Source organism: Clavelina lepadiformis, chromosome 6 (assembly GCF_947623445.1).
Source record: "Clavelina lepadiformis chromosome 6, kaClaLepa1.1, whole genome shotgun sequence".
NCBI classification, from domain to species: domain Eukaryota; kingdom Metazoa; phylum Chordata; class Ascidiacea; order Aplousobranchia; family Clavelinidae; genus Clavelina; species Clavelina lepadiformis.
In genome coordinates, this window is record NC_135245.1 from 1,995,980 (window position 1) to 2,014,829 (window position 18,850).

Consider the following 18,850-nt stretch of genomic DNA (forward strand, 5'->3'; position numbering starts at 1 on the left):
AAACTCGCTTCGCATTGCTACATCCTCCATCTCACCGAATATTGCCAAACTTGTTTGAGAAAAACAGTGCCAAACTTTACATTGAAATGTCGACGTGCAGTAACAACTTTGTTGAATTTACTATATCTTGGTATGTTTATTGTTCTTATAATTGCAAAAGAGGATAATTCATATTTCTAAGATTAGAATTTTGGTGTGAGGGTTTTAATTAGAAATTATTAGCAGTAAACATTCAAGTGGCCCGCGCAATCATTCGTAAATCGCATGTGGCCCTTTGGCCAAAAAGGTTGGACACTTCTGCCCTAAACCGTACACATAAAATATAAGAATAAGTGAAGCCATATAACAACAGAGCTCAAAAGAAATTGTGTCTGTTATAACACGAACTCGTAGATCATGTAATCTTGAGGTTTAAAAAAAATGCTCTTGTTTTCAAATTTCTTCTTTCTTTCTGACCATATTGTCTTGAATCTGTTTTCAATAAACCCGCCCAAATGTTGGCAGGTTTCACTTATTCCTGGCACCACCATTTCATCGGGCATTCCAATTTTCTGTCGAAGTATTCCAGTTATGAAAACGTCGTCTGTATTTATGCGCTTTGAAGTCAACGACGCTTCCCACAATTGTCTAATGACGCGAACGCTGGTTGTGTAGAATCCACCGAGGCAATACTTGGGCCAAAATGGCCAACGGTAATCTTTTTCTGAGATATAATTTTTTGATATCTTCCCGCGAATAGGCTTGCTTATAACCCAGCTTGTTTCGTAAGTGCAAATGATTGGGAATTCTGGCCACTTTTCCTCAGAAATTTTTGCAATGTTTTCATCAACGGCCTCTTTTAATTTTACGAGATCAATCATCATATCATCATCACCACTGGAGTAGAAATCTTTGAGGGGAAGCTTATCTGAGGTCCACTGCATCCCCGATAACGTCTTGAAACCGACATCTCTGTAATCGTGAAAATGGATTTTGACAAATACGTCTAATGGAGGAGATGAAATTAAAAGGAACACTGAACTGAAAAAACTGGTTTCCGTTTTCCCCAAAACCCAACTTTTTAATATGAGTTCATTCCGGATTAACTACTTATGGGTGTAGGTGAGTAGTATACCATACATCAGGGGCGGGCAACATACGGCCCGCGGGAACGTATCCGGCCCGCGACGGGATTTTGAGCTCCCCGCAGACAGTTTCCGGTCTTACATGATAAAACAGACATGGAGAGATAGCTGAACATTTTTTAGGAAAGGTCAACAAATTTCAAGTTTCTACAGTAAACAATGCAACTGTACGCCACGTTTTGCTGTGACTGTGTGCAAGAGAAGCCACACCTAGGGAAAATAGGGTTAAAGTTTACATTAAATACGATTTATTCCTTGCATAGGTGTTTAAATACACGATTACTGTTTCGATTCCGGGATCCGGCCCGCCAAGTACTTCATTTTCTCATATCAGGCCCGCCGACCGAAGAAGTTGCCCGCCCCTGCCATACATCTAAGCACATATTTCACTCACTGGTATGCGTCCGAAGCGTTGACTTGTAATATGTCTCCAAACCTGTTATATTCCTCGTCCAATAGAACTTGAGTCCTTGCATCCGCTTGACCAATCACAAAAACAGTTTGGAAAGTGGCGCCATCGAGATAGCCAATAGAACCCCAGGTGTTACGAATCCATTCGCGACGTCTCCCGTAAGATGCAGCCGACTTGATGAAAATAATCATGCTCCAGGATATGTTTTTTCCTGCGAAAATATACCAAGGCCAGTTTCACAATTTCAACCTCATTTGATTTATAAGTGTAATTCAGAATGTTGTAACTTGTTTAATTGCAGTAAACTTTTTTTTGAAAGTGTTAGTCATATTAACGTACCAAGTAAACAGCTGCTTTTGTCGTTATTGGAATAAAAATTTGGTTCTTTTAAAAACTTGTTCGACTTTGCGGAACTAGAAATTGTGCTATAAAGCGATTTATTGGAAGCGTAGGTTTTGTTCAAGGTTGTGACGTTTCTTGATTGCAACGTCATTTCCTTCTGCGTCGCTGTGTTGTTAACGGTTTCGAGATTATTTGACCTTTTACAACTTTGGCTGCAAATCAAAAGCCATGGCTTATTGTTAAACGCAGCATGTCTAAGAAATATTTTTTACTTTAACACAAGGTATTGAGTTAAGACAAGTCGATTCATTCGATTGAAACTTAGGTTTCTGTCTTTTGTTTTGAAATTCGAAAAAGTTTCCGATATATACTTACTGTTGAAGCTTTACATAGCTGGCTTGCATTGTAAGCAGTAGGATATTCCAAGTCACAAGCCCCAACACAACAGCAAAATATTTAAAAATTTTGTTGCGACCGACAAGAAATAGCATTTCTTTTCAAATTACAAACTGAAGATATAGGAGTAAGATATATGGATAAAGCAAAAATAAAATTATTTATGATATATTATGAATCGGAGTTGTAACTCTTTTCAGAGCTGTTCGGGTTCGGGTTCGGGCTTAAGTGTGAAACAAAACTGGTTCCAGATTTAGGCAAAAATTCATATTCACACTCTGCCACATTTTCGTCGTAAATTCACTTACACGAATGTGTATGCACTCAGCAGAGCGATTTAAACCTTTGCATAACGCAACAAGTAATGATGATAGTCAGAGAATGGCATCAAAATATAACCGAAGAAAAGGGGCAAACGCCCATCACTAAGTTGACTCTTTAATAGGCCTACCATATTTTCATCGCCAAAAAAGAGGACCATTTCGCCAGCAAGTACAATGCAAATAAAGTTTTACGTTTAAAGAATTTATCACATGTTTTTGGATAATTATACGCATATGCCCAAGTAATGTATTCGGCTTCAGAATCATTACGTCCTTTTCTGAAACAAGGATAGGCCTACTTCTGCCGCAGTTCATCAGAAAACACAGTGTTCCTCTTTGGCATTGTTGCTTAGCTTTATTTAGATTTTATGTTTGTCTAAATTAAAACAATGATAAGAAAAATGATTAGACCTCGTGCTGTCGCTGAAAATTCATTTGACTTGACTTAGGCCTCATGCCGAAAAGTCACATAAACATATAATTCTGTTGAAAATTTAAGCAAGAAAACGCAAAATGCAAAAAAGGAGGACATTTGGGCATTTTTCAGTGTCCTCAGAGGACAATTCATTTTTCTTTAGAAATGAGAACAAATCCTCCTAAAAGAGGATATATGGTAGCCCTACTCTTTAAGAGCTTCTTCACATAACCTATCATTGAAAATGTTAAACATTCTTCTGCTGATACAGATACAGCAAGGCGACCTTAACCGTTGAAAACGCTCTCCAGTGTATATAAGTCCTAAAATATACATTTTTATCAGCAGCAGCCTAGACTAAATTTGGTTGTTTCGGCTTAATGAGGGTGAGATCTGAAATATTTTATTCACTTATCTTGCAATGGTTTTACATCTTTTCCTTTTCTTTAAATGCAGGGAATAATCTTTTAGTTTATTTAGATCTTTACAGTACTGTGATGATTTTAGCGCCACCGCGCGTTGATTTTGTCCAACCTTTGGGCTAACCGCGTTAAGTATTTCTTAATTAGACATTGTGTTTATTACTGTGCGCTTGGTATGCACTTTTTGCTTATTTATGTCTGCTTGGAAAGCAACCTCGTCATTTGTTCGGAGTTGGGACCCTCAAGCGCCACAGCGCTTCATCTCATTTTCACTTAACTAACACTGCGTGCCAGCTGTAGGTCTTTTGTGGTTGGAGCCTGAGTCATGGTTTTCTTTTCCACTGCAACAAAGCAGATGCAAACTTATCAAAAGTTACTCCCCAAACTTGGATACTTGTTCGTAAAATTTTCAGCTAACTTTACAGACAAGCGACTTTCTGACTCCTGTTTTTCATAAAGTCATGCCAACGTCTTCAGTTTCGCGTTTCCCCGCTTCAAACGGACAATCATGAAGTTGTAAACTGCCTCCTCGACATTAACCCATCTTACAAGTCAAGTTATAAATAAAAACAATTTAATCGGACGTCTTGAATAAATAAAAACGCTTTACGCATACAGCGTATTCCGATCCTAGTCACAATAGCGCATACAGCATGGGAGGATCCTAGTCACAACCTTGAAAATAACCAACGGTTAGTTCAAGCGCGCAGTTTGAAATGGCTCGCTTGATTAATGATTAAATTTATAGAAGCAAGAAACGATTCTTGCTTAATTGAGTACAGGGATGGCTCGAAATACAGGATGACAACGAATAAATTATGAAAATGAATAAACAATTGACGGAAAACTGGATGAAGGGTTAACAACGGATAACAAAGGATGAAACAACACACTGAAATACGCGACTAAATCACAAACACTATATATGCGATAGATTGCACACAACTCGGCATAGTGTAGTGTTATGTATTCAAGTTTAAAACTTAAAAACTAACAATTCATACTGTGCAGTAAATGTCTAAATGGTGAATGTACCAATTATTAAAATATACACATAAAAGTATTAAAATCAGACATTTTGTCACATACCGGTATTTAGTTGACAAAGTCATTTAGCGAGGCAAACCTGGTGATCAATTTTCGGTATGACTGTAACCTGCCATGCAGAAGTCGAGATTAAAGTTGGTCAACCTTGATTAATTTAATTCTTTCAAATAAATTGTAGCACACACAACGCAAGTGCAAGTGCATATGGCTATGGTTATGTTCTTTCATTTGTGATTTCTTGTACAACGAATTGGAAATAACCTCCGTGACGTGTATGACTTATCCTTTTTAGCCTTAAACCCTAAACCAAGAGGTGTCCAACCCTTGGCCCGCGCGGTATTTTTCGATATGACTTATAGGCTATTACCAACTACTTGGCCTACGTAATTTATGGCGAACTTACATTCCGAGAAATTGGCATTTATTATTTCTTTACTAATTTCTGACAGCCATGTGAAAAACTCGCTTCGCATTGCTACATCCTCCATCTCACCGAATATTGCCAAACTTGTTTGAGAAAAACAGTGCCAAACTTTACAGTGAAATGTCGACGTGCAGTAACAACTTTGTTGAATTTACTATATCTTGGTATGTTTATTGTTCTTATAATTGCAAAAGAGGATAATTCATATTTCTAAGATTAGAATTTTGGTGTGAGGGTTTTAATTAGAAATTATTAGCAGTAAACATTCAAGTGGCCCGCGCAATCATTCGTAAATCGCATGTGGCCCTTTGGCCAAAAAGGTTGGACACTTCTGCCCTAAACCGTACACATAAAATATATGAATAAGTGAAGCTATATAACAACAGAGCTCAAAAGAAATTCTCTTTGTTATAACACGAACTCGTAGACCATGTAATCTTAAAGTTTAAAACAGATGCTCTTGTTTTCAAATTTCTTCTTTCTTTCTGACCACATTGTCTTGAATTTGTTTTCAAAAAACCCGCCCAAGTGTTGGCAGGTTTCACTTATTCCTGGCACCACCATTTCATCGGGCATTCCAATTTTCTGTCGAAGTATTCCAGTTATAAAAACGTCGTCTGTATTTATGCGCTTTGAAGTCAACGACGCTTCCCACAATTGTGTGATGACGCGAACGCTGGTTGTGTAGAATCCACCGAGGCAAAACTTGGGCCAAAATGGCCAACGGTAATCTTTTTCTGAGATATAATTTTTTGATAGCTTCCATCGAATAGGCTTGCTTTCAACCAAGGATGTTTCGAAAGTGCAAATGATTGGAAATTCTGGCCACTTTTCATCAGAAATTTTTGCAATGTTTTGATCAACGGCCTCCTTTACTTTAACGAGATCAATCATCATATCATCATCACCGCTGGAGTAGAAATATTGACGGGGAAGCTTGTCTGAGGTCCACTGCATCTCTGATAACGTCCGCAAACCGTCATCTCTGAAGTCGTTAATGCATTGTTTATTAAGTAGAAATCCATGATTTAGAAGTACAGTATACCACGTGGAATATGTGAATAAAAAATAACACATCTTTCACTCACAGGTATGCGTCTGAAGCGTCGACATGCCCTATGTCTCCGTATCTGCTATATTTCTCGTCCAATAGAGCTTGAGTAGTTGCCTTTGCTTGACCAATCACAAAAACAGTTTAAAATGTGGCGCCATCGAGATAGCCAATAGAACCCCAGGTTTTACGAATCCATTCGCAACGTCTCCCGTAGGATGCAGCCGAATTAATGAAAATATTCATGCTGATTATGCTATTCTGATCATGCTATTCTGATGAAGAGACGGATTTGTTCGACTATAGTTACCCTGCTTATGAAGAGAATTTTTACAATCGCTTAAAGAAGGAAAAGGCAACTGATGTTTGGCAGTACCTTAACGAAGACAGAAAAACATCTGAAACTTTGTGCGATTTTACTATTATTGTTACGAGTGAGGAATTTAGGGTGCATAAATGTGTGTTGGTGCCACATTCTCAATATTTCAAAACCCTTCTCTCATCAGATTTGCATGACAATTGTAAAAATTCAACAAACATTATCGGAATACCTGTTGATATCATGAAGATTATTGTTGATGGGCTTTACTCTGATGACGACTTATTAACCTGTGACAATGTTGGTGATGTGCTGGCAGCTGCAGATTTTCTACAAATTCCACTCATCAAAACAGAATGCACTGATTTTATTGTTGCCAACAGCAATGAAGACACACTCCTGGCAGACTGGATATTGTTGAACAAATACAATGCAATGTCTCAGAGCATTGCGCGAAGAGTCGATTTCAGCATCAATTTGTGTTCCAGCAATAAGATCAACGAGTTAGAATTTCATGACTTTGAATCATTTTTGGACTTGAAGGCCGATAACAATGGCATGGATCTGCTTAAATGTATTACCTCCTGGACTGAACACAGGAAAAATGAACGTAAGGAATATTTTCCTAAGTTGTTTGATCGAATTAAGCTGCAGCAACTTAAGACAAAATACTTGAATGAAGCTGAGAGGAGTAACAAGCTTGTGAAAGAGGACTATCCAGAGATCTTGGCAAAAATCAGTGAAATAAAACGGAGTCGTTTCACTGAAGATTGTAGCAGCAATCATATCGCTATCACGCTCAAGCGAGATGAGTTTGGACACCAATCAGAATATACAGTCTTTGATGCTACAGAAAAATCATTGTCGCAGATTATTTCGTCTGATACTGATTACCATCCCGTCTATTATCCCGGGAAGGAAAACTCTGTTGTGATTGTGCAGGGTGACAAACTGTTTGCAATAGGAGGAACTCGTCCACAAATCAGCAGATCTTCGACAGAATTTGGGTGCAATTGCATCCAAACAGCGTCTGTAACTAAATGGATTCGTTTGCGAGACTTAAGCGTTGGTAGGCGAAAATTTGGGTGCACAATCTTGGAGGGTTGCATTTATGTAGCGGGAGGGCTTGAGCACAACTCACGCTGGTTGTCCAGCGTCGAAGCTTATGACATTGATGACAAAATGTGGGTTTGGACACCAAGCATGTTGCAGAAACGAGAAGGTTTAACATTGGTCTCCTTCAATGGATGCCTCTACGCCATGGGTGGTACCCCCAACCAGTCACGGGTTCTGCGTTGTGTGGAATGCTATGATGGGGAAATCTGGAGTAGAATTGCGCCCATGAAGAAAACTCGAACAGATTTTGCTGCAGTAGTTCTTAACAATCACATTTATGCAATTGGTGGGAAAACCAGGGGCGACTCTACCACAGCATCGGTGGAGAAGTATGACCCATCAGCTAAAGTGTGGATCTATGTTGCCTCCATGCATAAGCCAAGATCTAATCATACCGCTTGTGTTTCTAACGGAAACATTTATGTAGTTAATTCAAAAGATCACTCTGATGTAGAAGTTTACGACTCTGTGAAGAATTGTTGGATGCTTCTGCAACTAGACAAGTGATGGTGATTTTTTTCTCACTAACTGGTATTAAATGTCCAGTTTTTAATTTTTGTTTTTTGACTCGAGCTCTTAAGTTTGAGTCTGTTAACATTTCCAAAATAATTTTCATTGCATCTTAATTTTATGATATCTCTTCGATAGACATCTTTTATACTGCCACTAGTCATTTATTTGGTTTTAGTTACTTCTATGATCTTGAATTTAGATTCACGCAATTCTTTCTTAGTCAACTTGTGATGCAGTTATAAAGTTACGCTTGTAAATATCTTGTTTGACATGGCATTTTTTCTATGTGGTGCACCTTCTTTTTCCATTTTCGTGATGTAGCATTTGTCAAAGAACGCACTGTAAACACAGTCCCTTTCAAAAGTTGTTCTAATATTATTGAATACAAACTGGTGAATTTTTAGTCTGCTAAGCAATGTAATCACTTCATACACAGCTGCTATCAGTTCCCTAATAAAATGTTTGAAGAAGTACTAGCAGAAGTGTTCATAGATCATACTAACAAAATCATGCTACGTAATCCTGAGCACAGAGAAACGGTCATTCCATGCAAGTATCAGCTCGACGCAGCTTATCAAACCGATAGTTAAAGAAGCAAACCACCGTAACTTGAAACAACAATAAAAGAATTCCCGAAAACTAGTGTTTACAATTAGGCTGTGGTTTTTCATTTGTGATCTCTTGTACAACGAATTGGAGATAACATTCGTGACGTGGTATGACTTAGATTTTTTAGCCTAAAGCCCTAAACCGTACATATAAAATATAAGAATAAGTGAAGCCATATAACAACAGAGCTCAAAAGAAGTTCTCTCTGTTATAACACGAACTCGTAGACCATGTAATCTTAAAGTTTAAAACAGATGCTCTTGTTTTCAAATTTCTTCTTTCTTTCTGACCACATTGTCTTGAATCTGTTTTCAATAAACCCGCCCAAGTGTTGGCAGGTTTCACTTATTCCTGGCACCACCATTTCATCGGGCATTCCAATTTTCTGTCGAAGTATTCCAGTTATGAAAACGTCGTCTGTATTTATGCGCTTTGAAGTCAACGACGCTTCCCACAATTGTGTGATGACGCGAACGCTGGTTGTGTAGAATCCACCTTTGCAAAACTTGGGCCAAAATGGCCAACGGTAATCTTTTTCTGAGATATAATTTTTTGATAGCTTCCATCGAATAGGCTTGCTTATAACCCAGCTTGTTTCGTATGTGCAAATGATTGGAAATTCTGGCCACTTTTTCTCAGAAACTTTTGCTATGTTTTGATCAACGGCCTCTTTTAATTTTACGAGATCAATCATCATATCATCATCATATTTGAGAATCATAAAAATATTTGAGGGAAAGCTTGTCTGAGGTCCACTGCATCCCCGATAACGTCTTGAAACCGACATCTCTGTAATCGTGAAAATGGATTTTGACAAATACGTCTAATGGAGGAGATGAATTTAAAAGGAACACTGAACTGAAAAAACTGGTTTCCCTTTTCCCCAAAACCCATTTTTTAGTATGAGTTCAGTCACGATTAACAACTTATGGGTGTAGGTGACTAGTACACCATTTATCTAAGCACATATTTCACTCACGGGTATGCGTCCGAAGCGTCGACTTGTAATATGTCTCCATATATGTTATGTTCCTCGTCCAATAGAGCTTGAGTACTTTCCTGTGCTTGACCAATCACAAAAACAGTTTGGAAAGTGGCGCCATCGAGATGGCCTATAGAACCCCAGGCTTTACGAATCCATTCGCGTCGTCTCTCGTAGGATGCAGCCGACTTGATGAAAATAATCATGCTCCAAGATATGTTTCTTTCTGCGAAAATTTACTAAGGTCAGTTTCAACGTCGTTTGACTAAAATAAGTGTAATTCAGAATGTTGAAACTGCTTTTTAATTGCAGTATACTTGTCTTTGAAAGATTTATTCATATTAACGTACCAAGTAAACAGCTGCTTTTGTCGTTCTTGGAATAAAAATTTGGTTCTGTTAAAAAATTGGTCGATTTTGCAAAACTAGAAATTGTGCTATAAAGCGATTTATCGGAAGCGTTGGTTTTGTTCGAGGCTGTGACGTTTCTTGATTGCAACGTCATTTCCTTCTGTGTCGCTGCGGTGTTAATGGCTTCGGGATTATTTGACCTTTTACAACTTTGGCTGCAAATCAAAAGCCATGGCTTATTGTTAAACGACGCATGTGTAAGAAATAATTTACACTTTTACACAAGATATTGAGTTAAGAGAAGTCGATTCATTCGATTGAAACTTAGGTTAATGTCTTTTGTTTTGAAAGTCAAAAATGCTTCCGATATATACTTACTGTTGCAGCTTTACATAGCTGGCTTGCATGGTAAACAGTAACAGAGCCCAAGGCACAAGCCCCAACAGAACTGCAAAATACTTAAAATTTTTGTTGTGACCGTCAAGAAATAGCATTTCTATTCAAATTACAAGCTGAAGATATAGGAGTAAGATATATGAATAAAGTAAAATTAAAATTATTCATGATATATTATGAATCAGAGTTGTAACTCTTTTCAGAGCTTTTCGGTTCGAGTTCGGGTTGGGGCTTAAGTGTGAAACAAAACTGGTTCCAGATTTAGGCAAAAATTCATAATCACACCCTGCCACATTTTCGTCATAAATTCACTTACACGAATGTGTATGCACTCAGCAGAGCGCTTTAAACCTCTCGCATAGCGCATCAAGAAATGATGATAGTCAAAGAATGGCATCAAAATATAACCGAAAGAAAAGGGGCAAACGCCCATCACCAAGTTGAATCTTTAAGAGCTTCTTCAAATAACCTATCATTGAAATTGTTAAACATTCGTCTGCTGATACGGAAACAGCAAGTTGACCTTAACCGGTGAAAGCGCTCTCCAGCGTATATAAGTCCTAAAATATACATTTTTATCATCATTAGCCTAGACTAAATTTGATTGCTTCGGCTTCATGAGGGTGAGATCTGAAATATTTTATTCACTTATATTGCAATGGCTTTACATCTTTTCCTTTTATGCAGAGGAATTCAGAGTTTAGTCTTAGTTTCTTTACACCCACACCCATAAGCTATAGTCAGGGTTGCCATCGGTCCGGACTCAAAAATAAGGTCGAACAGGAACCAAAAAAAAATACCTTAAACAGTGCACAACAGAAGAAGGCAATCAATGTTCCAAAAATGAAAAAACCAGATACTGTTTGCATTTTCTTAATTTTTGTATCTCTTTGGTACAATATGTTATACTGAAGGTGTCAAAATGCCAAAATACGAACCTCCGCCTTAAAAATAAGACGAAAATAAGAACGTAAGTGAAAATAAGGACAAATCTTAGAAGAAAAAACAAAATTTTTTCTAATACACGGACCTTCAAAAAAAGGAAAATATTAGAAATAAGGACGGTATGGCAACCCTGGCTATAGTGCTATGCAGTACTATGGCGGTTGTAGCGCCACCACACGGCGAATTTGTCCAACCTTTGGGCTATGTACCCTGAATCATGTTTTTATTTTCAACTGTAACAAAGCAGATGAAAACTTATCAAAAATTACTCCCCAAACCTGGATGCTTGTTCGTAAAATCTTCAGCTAACTTTGCAGACAAGCAGCTTACTGACTCCTGTTTTTCATAACGTCACGCCAATTTCTTCAGTTTCGAATTTCCCCGCTTTAAACGGACAATCATGAAGTTGTAAACTGCCTCCTCGACATTAACCCATCTTACAAGTCAAGTTATAAATAAAATCAATTTAATCGGACGTCTTGAATTAGTTAAAACAGACGGACTGCAACCTCTTCACAACCCAGTCTACAGCATAAGACGATTCTAATCACAACCTTGAAAATCACAAACGGTTACTTTAAGCGAGCATTGTGAAATGGTTCGCTTGATTAGTGATTAAATTTATAGAAGCAATAAACGATTCTTTCTTTTAGTACAGGGATGGCTCGAAATACAGGATGACAACGAATAAATTATGAAAATGAATAAACAATGGACGGAAAACTGGATGAAGGGTTAACAACGGATAACAAAGGATGAAACAACACACTAAAATACGCGACTAAATCACAAACGCTATATACGCGATAGATTACACACAATTCGGCTTTCAATGTTATGTCTTCATGTTTAAAACTTAAAACTAACAATTCTTATCAGGCAATAAATGTTTAAATGGTGAATGTAGCTATTAATAAAGTATGTACATAAAAGTATTAAAATCAGACATTTTGTAAAATACTTAGTTGACAAAGTCATTTAGTGAAGCAAACCTGGTGATCAAATTTCGGTATGACTGTAACCTACCATGCAGAAATCGAGTGAGGAGTTGGTCAACTTTGATTAATTTAATTCTTGCAAAAAAATTGTAGCACACACAACGCAATTGCAAGTGGCTATGGCTATAACTATGTTTTTTCATTTGTGATCTCATGTACAACGAATTGGAGATAAAATCCGTGACGTGGTATGACTTATCCATTTTAGCCTAAAGCCCCAAACCGTACACATAAAACATAAGAATAAGTGAAGCCATATAACAACAGAGTTCAAAAGAAATTCTCTCTGTTACCACACGGACTAGTAAACCATGTAATTTTAAAGTTTAAAAAAAATCCTCTTGTTTTCAAATTTCTTCTTTCTTTCTGACCACATGCTCTTGAATTTATTTATGTCTAATCCGCCCAAGTGTTGGCAGGTTTCATTTATTCCTGGCACCACCTTTTCATCGGGCATTCCGATTTTTCTGTCGAAGTATTCCAGTTATGAAAACGTCGTCTGTATTTATGCGCTTTGAAGTCAACGACGCTTCCCACAATTGTGTGATGACGCGAACGCTGGTTGTGTAGAATCCATCGAGGCAATACTTGGGCCAAAATGGCCAACGGTAAATTTTTTCTGAGATATAATTTTTTGATAGCTTTCATCGAATAGGCTTGCTTATAACCCAGCTTGTTTCGTATGTGCAAATGATTGGAAATTCTGGCCACTTTTTCTCAGAAACTTTTGCAATGTTTTGATCAACGGCCTCTTTTAGTTTTACGAGATCAATCATCATATCATCATCATATTTGAGAATCATAAAAATATTTGAGGGAAAGCTTGTCTGAGGTCCACTGCATCCCCGATAACGTCTTGAAACCGACATCTCTGTAATCGTGAAAATGGATTTTGACAAATACGTCTAATGGAGGAGATGAATTTAAAAGGAACACTGAACTGAAAAAACTGGTTTCCCTTTTCCCCAAAACCCATTTTTTAGTATGAGTTCAGTCACGATTAACAACTTATGGGTGTAGGTGACTAGTACACCATTTATCTAAGCACATATTTCACTCACTGGTATGCGTTCGAAGCGTCGACTTGTAATATGTCTCCATATATGTTATGTTCCTCGTCCAATAGAGCTTGAGTACTTTCCTGTGCTTGACCAATCACAAAAACAGTTTGGAAAGTGGCGCCATCGAGATAGCCAATAGAACCCCAGGCTTTACGAATCCATTCGCGTCGTCTCTCGTAGGATGCAGCCGACTTGATGAAAATAATCATGCTCCAAGATATGTTTCTTTCTGCGAAAATTTACTAAGGTCAGTTTCAACGTCGTTTGACTAAAATAAGTGTAATTCAGAATGTTGAAACTGCTTTTTAATTGCAGTATACTTGTCTTTGAAAGATTTATTCATATTAACGTACCAAGTAAACAGCTGCTTTTGTCGTTATTGGAATAAAAATTTGGTTCTGTTAAAAAATTGGTCGATTTTGCAAAACTAGAAATTGTGCTATAAAGCGATTTATCGGAAGCGTAGGTTTTGTTCGAGGCTGTGACGTTTCTTGATTGCAACGTCATTTCCTTCTGTGTCGCTGCGGTGTTAATGGCTTCGGGATTATTTGACCTTTTACAACTTTGGCTGCAAATCAAAAGCCATGGCTTATTGTTAAACGACGCATGTGTAAGAAATAATTTACACTTTTACACAAGATATTGAGTTAAGAGAAGTCGATTCATTCGATTGAAACTTAGGTTAATGTCTTTTTTTTTGAAAGTCAAAAATGCTTCCGATATATACTTACTGTTGCAGCTTTACATAGCTGGCTTGCATGGTAAACAGTAACAGAGCCCAAGGCACAAGCCCCAACAGAACTGCAAAATACTTAAAATGTTTGTTGTGACCGTCAAGAAATAGCATTTCTATTCAAATTACAAGCTGAAGATATAGGAGTAAGATATATGAATAAAGTAAAAATAAAATTATTCATGATATATTAGGAATCAGAGTTGTAACTCTTTTCAGAGCTTTTCGGTTCGAGTTCGGGTTGGGGCTTAAGTTTGAAACAAAACTGGTTCCAGATTTAGGCAAAAATTCATATTCACACGCTGCCACATTTTCGTCATAAATTCACTTACACGAATGTGTATGCACTCAGCAGAGCGCTTTAAACCTCTCGCATAGCGCATCAAGAAATGATGATAGTCAAAGAATGGCATCAAAATATAACCGAAAGAAAAGGGGCAAACGCCCATCACCAAGTTGAATCTTTAAGAGCTTCTTCAAATAACCTATCATTGAAATTGTTAAACATTCGTCTGCTGATACGGAAACAGCAAGTTGATCTTAACCGGTGAAAGCGCTCTCCAGCGTATATAAGTCCTAAAATATACATTTTTATCATCATTAGCCTAGACTAAATTTGATTGTTTCGGCTTCATGAGGGTGAGATCTGAAATATTTTATTCACTTATATTGCAATGGCTTTACATCTTTTCCTTTTATGCAGAGGAATTCAGAGTTTAGTCTTAGTTTCTTTACACCCACACCCATAAGCTATAGTCAGGGTTGCCATCGGTCCGGACTCAAAAATAAGGTCGAACAGGAACCAAAAAAAAAATACTACCTTAAACAGTGCACAACAGAAGAAGGCAATCAATGTTCCAAAAATGAAAAAACCAGATACTGTTTGCATTTTCTTAATTTTTGTATCTCTTTGGTACAATATGTTATACTGAAGGTGTCAAAATGCCAAAATACGAACCTCCGCCTTAAAAATAAGACGAAAATAAGAACGTAAGTGAAAATAAGGACAAATCTTAGAAGAAAAAACAAAATATTTTCTAAGACACAGACCTTCAAAAAAAGGAAAATATTAGAAATAAGGACGGTATGGCAACCCTGGCTATAGTGCTATGCAGTACTATGGCGGTTGTAGCGCCACCGCACGGCGAATTTGTCCAACCTTTGGGCTATGTACCCTGAATCATGTTTTTATTTTCAACTGTAACAAAGCAGATGAAAACTTATCAAAAATTACTCCCCAAACCTGGATGCTTGTTCGTAAAAGTTTCAGCTAACTTTGCAGACAAGCAGCTTACTGACTCCTGTTTTTCATAACGTCAAGACAAATCCTTCTGTATCGAGTTTCCCCGCTTTAAACGGACAATCATGAAGTTGTAAACTGCCTCCTCGACATTAGCTCACCTTACAAGTCAAGTTGTAAATAAAAACAATTTAACCGGACAATTTGAATAAATTAAAACGCTTCACGCATACAGTGTAGGCCGATCCAAGCCACAACGTTAAAATAACCAACGGTTAGTTCAAGAGCGCAGTGTGAAATGACTCGCTTGATTAATGATTAAATTTATAGAAGCAAGAAACGATTCTTGCTTTGAGTACAGGGATGGCTCGAAATACAGGATGACAACGAATAAATTATGAAAATGAATAAACAATGGACGGAAAAATGGATGAAGGGTTAATAACGGATAACAAAGGATGAAACAACACACTGAAATACGCAACTAAATCACAAACGCTATATACGCGATAGATTACACACAACTCGGCATAGTGTAGTGTTGTCATGTTTAAAAGTTTGAAACTAACAATTCATATCATGCATTAAATGTCTAAATGGTGAATGTGTCACGAGATTTATTTTAGGCACCCGTTTTATAGCAATCACAATGTACACTGTTTTTCTGAACCCCTTTTTATTGATTGATTTAGTCGGACGTGTCCTTTTTGTTGTGTCATTTTTATGTTTGTCTGGTCATGTAGCCTATATTTGTTTTATTTCAGTGTTGTTCACATTAGTCATTTTTATGCATGCTCACGTTCTGCCATATTTTACATGTTTAAGTGTACACGTGTTTTTATTCGATCACTGGTGACGTCTCTTCTCGCTACCCCGATGGCTTAATTAGTATTTAGCGTCCCACGTTGATTCTCTCTCATTACGTGGAATTTGTTTTGGTGTGGTATTGCGTGCGGCTGGGAAGTGCCGTGCGAGGGTAGTTTCAGTAACGTTTGGGTGATATAGCAGAAAGACGGATGTTTTTACATAAGAGATATGCCATTAAATGTGAATAAAGAAGACAGAGCTAATTGACTAGCTGCAAAGCGGGAAGGTTCCTGGTAAAGAAAGTTTGGTTACAAATGTACCAATTAATAAAGTAGGCCTATATACATAAAAGTATTAAAATCAGTCGTTTTGTTTCATATATAGTTGACAAAGTCATTTAACGAGGTATGTTGCATTTAAAGTGATCAAATTTCGGTATGACTGTAACTTGCCATGCAGAAGTCGAGATAGAAGTTGGTCAACTTCAATTAACTTAATTCTTTCAAATAAATTGTAGCACACACAACGCAAGTGCAAGTGGGTATGGCTATGGCTATGTTTTTTCCTTTGTGATCTCTTGTACAACGAATTTAGTATTTGGAGGTAACCTCCGTGACGTGGTATTACTTATATTTTTTATCCTAAAGGCCTAAACCGTACACATAAAATATAAGAATAAGTGGAGCCATATAACAACAGAGCTCAAAAGAAATTCTCTCTGTTATAACACGGACTCGTAAACCATGTAATCTTAAGGTTTAAAACAGATGCTCTTGTTTTCAAATTTCCTCTTTCTTTCTGACCACATTGTCTTGAATCTGTTTTCAATAAACCCGCCCAAGTGTTGGCAGGTTTCACTTATTCCTGGCACCACCATTTCATCGGGCATTCCAATTTTCTGTCGAAGTATTCCAGTTATGAAAACGTCGTCTGTATTTATGCGCTTTGAAGTCAACGACGCTTCCCACAATTGTCTGATGACGCGAACGCTGGTTGTGTAGAATCCACCGAGGCAAAACTTGGGCCAGTTTGGCTCACTATAATCTTGTACAGAAATAAAATTTTTGTGTCGTTTATCCCGTATAGGATGGGATGACTCTCTTGTTTGGTAAGTGCAAATGATTGGAAATTCTGGCCACTTTTCCTCAGAAGTTTTTGCAATGTTCTTATCAACGGCCTCCTTTAGTTTTACGAGATCAATCATCATATCATCGTCACCGCTGGAGTAGAAATATTGACGGGGAAGCTTGTCTGAGGTCCACCGCATCCCCGATAACGTTTTCAAACCAACATTTCTGAAATCGTTAAAGCATTGTTTATCAAATAGAAATCCATGATTTAGAAGATGCCAGGTAGAATAATTGTAAGTGAAAAATAACACATCTTTCACTCACAGGTACGCGTCCGAAACGTCGACTTGCAATATATCTCCGTATCTGTCATATTCCTCGTCGAGTACTTTCCTGTGCTTGACCAATCACAAAAACAATTTGGAAAGTGGCGCCATCGAGATAGCCAATAGAACCCCAGGTTTTACGAATCCATTCGCGACGTATCCCGTAAGATGCAGCCGACTTGATGAAAATAATCATGCTCCAGGATATGTTTTTTCCTGCGAAAATATACCAAGGTCAGTTTCAACGTCGTTTGATTTAAATAAGTGTAATTCAGAATGTTGAAACTGCTTTTTAATTGCAGTATACTTGTCTTTAAAAGATTTATTCATATTAACGTACCAAGTAAACAGCTGCTTTTGTCGTTATTGGAATAAAAATTTGGTTCTTTTAAAAACTTGTTCGACTTTGCGGAACTTGAAATTGTGCTATAAAGCGATTTATTGGAAGCGTAGGTTTTGTTCGAGGTTGTGACGTTTCTTGATTGCAACGTCATTTCCTTCTGCGTCGCTGTGTTGTTAACGGCTTCGAGATTATTTGACCTTTTACAACTTTGGCTGCAAATCAAAAACCATGGCTTATTGTTAAACGCAGCATGTGTAAGAAATATTTTTTACTTTTACACAAGATATTGAGTTAAGATAAGTCGATTCATTCGATTGAAACTTAGGTTACTGTCTTTTGTTTTCAAAGTTGAAAATGTTTCTGACATATACTTACTGTTGAAGCTTTACATAGCTGGCTTGCATGGTAAGCAGTAACAGAACCCAAATGACAAGCCCAAACAGAACAGCAAAATACTTAAAAATTTTGTTGTGACCGTCAAGAAATAGCATTTCTTTTCAAATTACAAGCTGAAGATATAGGAGTAAGATATATGGACAAAGCAAAAAAAAATTTATTCGTGATATATTAGGAATCAGAGTTGTAACTCTTTTCAGAGCTTTTCCCGTTCGAGTTCGGGTTGGGGCTTAAGTGTGAAACAAAATTGGTTCCAGATTTGGGCAAAAATTCATATTCACACAATGCCACATTTTCGTCGTAAATTCACTTACACGAATGTGTATGCACTCAGCAGAGCGATTTAAACCTCTCGCATAGCGCATCAAGAAATGATGGTAGTCAAAGAATGGCATCAAAATATAACCGAAAAAAAGTGGCAAACGTCCGTCACTTAGTTGACTCTTTGAACGTGTCTGCACATAACCTATAATTCAAATTTCAAATCCATCTGTTGGTATGAAAACAGCAAGGCGGCCATCTTGCATCTTGTAATGGCTTTACATATTTTCCCTTTCTTTAAATGCAGGGAGTAATCTTTTAATTTATTTAGATCTTTACAGTACTGTGACGGTTGTAGCGCCACCGCACGGTGACTTTGTCCAACCTTTGGGCTAACCGCTTTAAATATTTCTTAATTAGACATTGTGT

At 37.4% G+C, this 18,850-nt stretch overlaps 4 protein-coding genes across 4 annotated transcripts; 1 reads left to right on the top strand and 3 right to left on the bottom strand.

Annotated features, from left to right (window-relative positions):
• Window positions 1–374: 374 nt before the first annotated feature.
• On the bottom strand, window positions 375–2,077 carry LOC143462121 (beta-1,3-galactosyltransferase brn-like). The gene is made up of 2 exons (XM_076960163.1): window positions 1,519–2,077; window positions 375–951 (listed from the first exon to the last, which is right to left on the bottom strand). Exons 1-2 carry the CDS (start codon window positions 1,725–1,727, stop codon window positions 375–377), a joined length of 786 nt encoding a protein of 261 aa, XP_076816278.1. The 5' UTR covers window positions 1,728–2,077.
• Window positions 2,078–5,343: 3,266 nt separating this feature from the next.
• LOC143462122 (beta-1,3-galactosyltransferase brn-like) lies at window positions 5,344–5,862 on the bottom strand. The gene has a single exon (XM_076960164.1). The coding sequence runs from the start codon at window positions 5,860–5,862 to the stop codon at window positions 5,344–5,346; it is 519 nt and encodes a 172-aa protein (XP_076816279.1).
• A 607-nt stretch (window positions 5,863–6,469) lies between these two features.
• LOC143463466 (kelch-like protein 41a) lies at window positions 6,470–8,307 on the top strand. The gene has a single exon (XM_076961944.1). The coding sequence runs from the start codon at window positions 6,519–6,521 to the stop codon at window positions 7,896–7,898; it is 1,380 nt and encodes a 459-aa protein (XP_076818059.1). The 5' UTR covers window positions 6,470–6,518; the 3' UTR covers window positions 7,899–8,307.
• An 8,469-nt stretch (window positions 8,308–16,776) lies between these two features.
• On the bottom strand, window positions 16,777–17,292 carry LOC143462123 (beta-1,3-galactosyltransferase brn-like). Its single transcript, XM_076960165.1, has one exon. The coding sequence runs from the start codon at window positions 17,290–17,292 to the stop codon at window positions 16,777–16,779; it is 516 nt and encodes a 171-aa protein (XP_076816280.1).
• Between the last annotated feature and the right edge of the window lie 1,558 nt (window positions 17,293–18,850).